At 37.8% G+C, this 6,077-nt stretch overlaps 1 protein-coding gene across 1 annotated transcript in view; it reads left to right on the top strand.

Annotated features, from left to right (window-relative positions):
• The window catches only part of LOC112139711 (carcinoembryonic antigen-related cell adhesion molecule 5), a gene marked incomplete in the record, with an annotated part of 8,700 nt that extends 4,093 nt beyond the window's left edge, over nt 1-4,607 (top strand). Inside the window, 5 exon segments of the mRNA XM_024262544.2 lie at nt 335-591; nt 691-948; nt 3,183-3,285; nt 4,390-4,427; nt 4,552-4,607. Of these exon segments, the coding sequence (XP_024118312.2) occupies nt 335-591; nt 691-948; nt 3,183-3,285; nt 4,390-4,427; nt 4,552-4,607 (712 nt within the window).
• Nucleotides 4,608-6,077: the final 1,470 nt, after the last annotated feature.

Raw genomic sequence — 6,077 nt, 5'->3', positions numbered from 1 at the left:
CCAGAACTCACACTGAGGAACATACAGTTCAGTCAGAGAGGAGATTACAGCTGTCAGGCCTACAACAGCAAAACTCTGACAAATGAAATGTCTCCATCTTTATCAATCTCTGTTCTACGTAAGTATAAACAAATTTGTTGGTTTATGGTTTTTAGTGATTTTTGCTGATTTTACTGATTGACTTATTTATAACTGTTTTATGTATTTATGCTGATGAATGTGTTTTAGCAAAGTTCTGCATGTCTGAGCCTGTACTTGTGCTGATGTTTGGTGTATGTTTTGTTATTATTTTAAAATTATTATAATTTTTATTCCCAGAGAAAATCTCAAATGCTTCCATCAAAGCATCAACAGAACAGATCATTGAGGGGAGCTCTGTCACCTTAACCTGTGAGGCCTCTGGATCTTCACCCAGCAGAACATGGAAGAAGGACGGATCAGATCTGAACTTGTCTGAAAACGTGACACTTTCTGAAGACAACACAGTCTTAACTTTTAAAGCTGTGAAGAAGGAGAACAGTGGAGAATATGTCTGTCTGGTCAGGAATCCTGTCAGCAGTTCTGAAGCCAAGTTCACCATTGTTGTTAACTGTAAGTAAAAAGATAACATGAAACAAATCTACAAATGACACATTAATACATTTGTTTGATGTTTTTTCTGACAATTTCACTACAAAATGTATTTTTCAGATGGACCAGAAAATGTTCAGATTGAAGGTAAAGATCTGATAAATGAAAACGATCAGATCAAGTTGATCTGTTCTGCTGAGTCCACTCCATCTGCTACATTCACCTGGAGACTGAATGGATCAGAGATCATTGGAAGTTCTGCTGAGTTCCTCAAAGAAAAGGCACAAAGTTCTGACAGTGGAACCTACACTTGTGAAGCAAAGAATACTGTCACTGAGAAACAATCAACAGCTGAACATGAACTCCATGTTCGAACAGGTAAAAACATCACTGACTTCACACATGTTTAGTTTAGCTTAAGTTATTTCAAACATGGAACAACAACAATACCTTTACTGATAAGAATAATAATTCATTAAGTTGAACCTTTATTTATACAGGTAGGTCGATTAAGAACAATTTCTCATTTACAATGACGACCTGACTACGCATCAACAACACACAAACAGAACATGGCAATAAGTTACATACAGATTAAAACATGACATCTTCTCACATCAATAATTTAAATATTTACAATAAAAAATCTACAGGAGGCAAAAAAAATCTTGATTTGACAGAAGATAAAGACCGACTCTGATGAAAATCATCTTTTTTTGTTTTTAACATGTTCTTGTACCAGTTTTCTTTTAGTATAGGACCCATATAAAACAATTTATGATTAAAATTGAGTTTCTGAATATTTGTTAATTTAAATCAGATTGAATCAGAAAACCAGATGCCAGAAAACCCCGGGGCTTATGTCTCCACTACTGACTATGTGTGCCAAAGTCTCTCTCACCACTCCACTCCTCTGCCCTCTTACACACATTCAGTTTCCTCGTCCAAGGTGGCTCAAAATTATACAGCTGGATTGATCCAATATTGCTCGCCATAATTTTTGCACCACTAATGTTAGCTTGGGGCTATAAGCTTGCGCGTGAGCTTGCTGACAGACCTCCCAGCAATGGAAAGGGGAAAGGGGCAGAAGGGGGTGGGGGGAGTTAACCATGTGGTAGAATTGTATATCTAATGAGCTAAGTATGTTGTTGGTAATTTATCAATTGTCATTAATCTTATTTTAAATACCAGACATCCTTTGCAATTATCATGGGGCTCAGATGTCAACAACCAATAACAACATATCCATGATTTATAGAATGGTTAATTTTTTTTACATTAATTCTGTGCTTTGGGATAGTTTGTTTGATGTTTTATTTATTAAAGATGTTAGGGGAAGCTACAGGGGTTCATTTTTAATTATTCGTTTGTGCCATCCATGATTTTAAGGTCAGAATTTGAGCTTTTCAGTGTTGTGGAATAAACCAAGGTTACTATTCAAAATTTGTTGTTCATCAATAAAAGAAGTTAACTTCTTGTACTAATGATATGATACAATTTTGAAAGGTTTTTTGTTCTTTCTGGTCTGAACAAGACAAACAATGTCTTGTGAATTGTCTTAAAAATAATAATGTAGAAACTGAAAAATGAGAATGGTTCTGTGTGTAATGTCAGAAATTGTAACTCTTGAAGTGAGGTCTGTAAGGAACTGATCCAAATAGGTCTTTCAGTTTTAAATTGACCAATTTCTTACTGACCAAAACCCTGCAAAGCCCCAGAAATACAATTATAGACTCTGCCTCTTTACACCAATTGGACTTTTATGTTCTGCAGACGATAAGAATATTAGCTATAAGTGTATTCCTATTATAAACAGCTCTGACAGAAGCTGTTTATAATAACTGTCGTTTTGCTCAGATATCTGAACTGTCTTCATTTTAGAGGAGCGGTAAAGCACACAATGCCTCTAGTGTGTCAACAGTGGTAAAAAAAAGGGCAACTATTTAAAAAAAAGGGGAAGAACCACATAAAGAAGCATCTGAACTAGCTACCTGTTTCATAACAATTTATAACTTCTGTGTAGAGCTGTTGTTGTACAGCATCAGGCTGTTCAGGGTTTTAATATGCACATGAGCATGTGAAAAGTACAGTAGAGTATGCTATGAAGTTGGGATTTTTAATAATAGCTATAGTCTTAAATATTTATAGACAGATATCAGTAAATTTTTCTAAAAACACGAAGAACAAACCTTGAACTACATACATAGTTTTAATGAGTCTGCAGGACAACGAGCCAGCAGAACACTATTATAGTGCATCAATCATCTCTGAATCATCAAAATAAATGATTTACATAAACTGCAAGCTTAAATAATAGCAGTTCTGCTGAAAAATTTGGGAGCACTAAAAATGGTCAGCATGAAAGACAAAACAAAAATGTTATCGTAGTCATCCCCTTCAAACTTGACCAGAGCTCACATAAAGAACGTACAGATGAATCACTGACAGAACATCAACGTCTGTTCATGAACTCTGTATGGAGACAGAAACACAAAGCAGTGACCTCCAGCTTTTTATGTGTGTTGTTGTGCTGTGATCAGTCTGCAGTATAACTAGTGATGCAACTGATGTACTCATTCACAGTTTAGTCTAACAGTCTGCTGTTGTTTCAGGTTGCTCATCAGGATGTTCTGCTGGCTGCATTGCTAGAATCATAGTTGGATGTTTAGTTGTTGCTGCCGCTTCTGCTGGAGGATTCACTGTGTATAAAAAACGGTGAGTAGAATAGTAGATATAAATATTCCTACTGTTATTATGAAGAATGGTACAATTTGTAATAGTTTATTGATAAATTTGAGATCATTAATGTCTATGAAAAAATTCTGCAACAGCATTTCTACTGGTTTAAGGTCAAGAATTTTATGTTTCAAAAACCATTTAATAAACTTTTCTTTGGTGTTGTGACCCTAAAGTCTTGTGTTGCGAACTAATGGCCCAGTCAAAAATCAGTTGCGATGCGTTGGCGATGGGTAAAACCCGCGAAATTTTAACAAAATCTTGAGACAGATCTCACGATTTTGCACCCGTCTGAGGCGCTCTCCGGATACCTGTGGCTTGTCGCAGATTTTTTAGGCATCGCTACACCTGTCGCGGTCCCCCAGACACAATCTCCGATGACCTACGATACCCTCCGATTAATTGGAGGCGTCCACCGAATAATCTGAGACTCAGATTAGAGACTCAGCCAGAAGGGCCAGCATCACTGCCTCCTCCCTTCTTCTCAGAACCATCAGCCTGGCCCTCAACTCTGCAACACGGCCCACACATAGCCTCTGGGGCAGAATCAGTGTCTAGCCTCTGCAGTGTTGAAGTGACTGTTCTATGTACAACCAGATGAGGGATACCACACTACAGTGTACAGGGAGAAATACAGATGACCAAGGTCAGAAAACTTTCGTCTTCCCCCACATATACCCAGGGGGGGAAAAAAATTTAAAAGAAAAGACGCTCGCAGATATTGCCGTGCATCCCACAATTTTTTCAACAAAACCGGGTCAAAATCGAGTCAAAATCCTTGAAAAAATCTCAGACAATGTGACTGCTCCACTGCTCCAATTTTATTACTAATCCCTGACAGATTGCCGACATTGTGACTGGGCCATTACAGTTTCGTGTTGTGAACTTGAAGTGTTGTCTTGCGACCCTTTGTGCTCATTGTACTTGGAGCTATTTCAGTGTGTCATAACATTAATGCAGAGTTGACAGTTTTTGAAAAGGCAAACTTTACTTTTCAGTTTCTCTGTCTAGCGCTGCTGTTTATTGAAACTGTCTGCAAATTATGTTTGATTTACTCATTTTACGCATTTCGTTAATATTTAGACACAACAGAGAACCTGAACCTCCTCCTCAGAATACAGGTATATATTTTGTCTTTTCTTTGCTCTGCTTGAAAATATCCAAGGAATTGTTAGTAGATTAGATTTTGGCTCAAAACATAAAATTTTTGTCATTTGTTCTCAGTTTTTGTTCTTTTTCCTGCAGAAGAAAATGATGTTTATGAGGAAATGTCAACAGTCTATCAAAATGTTGGTAAATAAGCAAATCTCCTCTGTGCACTTTAAACTGCTGTTGTTTATTTTGTAAAAAAATTAAAAAATGTGGTAAAAAAGCGAATTTATTCACTGAGAAATGTATGACAAGAATCATTCAAATGTTTTTTAATGTTTTTGCGCTTTGAGCAATGCATACAAATAAGGGATGCAACGATACAGTTTGTACATAGTTTGATATGTACCTCGAGACGAGGGTCACGGTTCGATTCCACAGATTGATTTATTTTGAAAACTGAAACAACATAAAGAAATTAGCTTTTAGCACTTATTGCAGAATCACACTTTAATCGAACTCTTGTAAACATTACAACTTGTAAACAGTTTAATCAAATGTAAAAGGGCCTCAGTCCTCAATACTTGTAAACATGAATATCAATAAACTCCAACAATCGATGGTGTGCTCTTAATTCTTGACAACTAACACTACTGCACTCTTCATTTGCTAGTGTGGGGGCCGTCATAAAATGCACATTTACTGTTCCTCATGAAGTCCAGCTGTACGTGGAAAGTTGTGTGTTTTTACTAAGTCCCCTTCAATCTCTTTGTGCACTTGTTAATAAAGAGCAGGTATATATAGATTTTTCTGTGAAATATGGACGTGCTGGTACAGTATATTGAGGGTCGACTGTTTTCATTAAATGACAAAAGCCCTCATTATCAACCACTGAAAAAAGACTGCAGAGCTTTAGTAATAAACACTCTGAAGGTGTCAGATATTCTGTTATGTTTATCTGAGGTAATACTGTAAGTTTTTTAAAATATATCTGGAATGTTTTGATTGTGTTACCTGCTTAGTTGTTCAACTTTAAAACGGCGACAGGGCTGGGTGATGACGTCAGAGATGGGCAGTCATGTTGGACGGGTTTTCCTCATTGTATGATATAGAGATGAGGAAAATCTTGCCAACAATGCACTTCTTAAACTGGGACAATCTTCACAAATTCATGGACATTCGGCTGATGTTTAATGTGCTACATAACAGAAAAATAGCAGAAAAAGTTTTGTCCCATGTTAATGCCAATGAGGAACTCCTTTTCTGTTTTTAAATCCCAGTGCTCATGTTATGTTTGTTTTTTTTTTTTCCACCATGTGGGTTAATATGTAAATATTAGGTTGGTGTTGGTCCATCCATCCATCCATCTTCTTGACCGCTTCTTCCCTTTCGGGGTTGCGGGGTGCCGGAGCCTATCCCGGCCACTGATGGGCGAAGGCGGGGTACACCCTGGACAGGTCGCCAGTCTGTCGCAGGGCCTCAATCACACACATTCACTCTCACATTCATTCCTAGGGGCAATTTAGAGTCACCAATTCACCTATGAAGCATGTTTTTGGACGGTGGGAGGAAGCCGGACTCCCCGGTGAAAACCCACGCATGCACGGGGAGAACATGCAAACTCCACACAGAAAGGTCCCAGCCGGGAGTCGAACCGGGGCCTTCTCGCTGTGAGGCAAGAG

This window comes from Oryzias melastigma, unplaced genomic scaffold, assembly GCF_002922805.2.
Source record: "Oryzias melastigma strain HK-1 unplaced genomic scaffold, ASM292280v2 sc00335, whole genome shotgun sequence".
NCBI classification, from domain to species: domain Eukaryota; kingdom Metazoa; phylum Chordata; class Actinopteri; order Beloniformes; family Adrianichthyidae; genus Oryzias; species Oryzias melastigma.
Note: the sequence above shows the minus strand (reverse complement) of the source record. Positions and strands in the feature narration are given on the sequence as shown.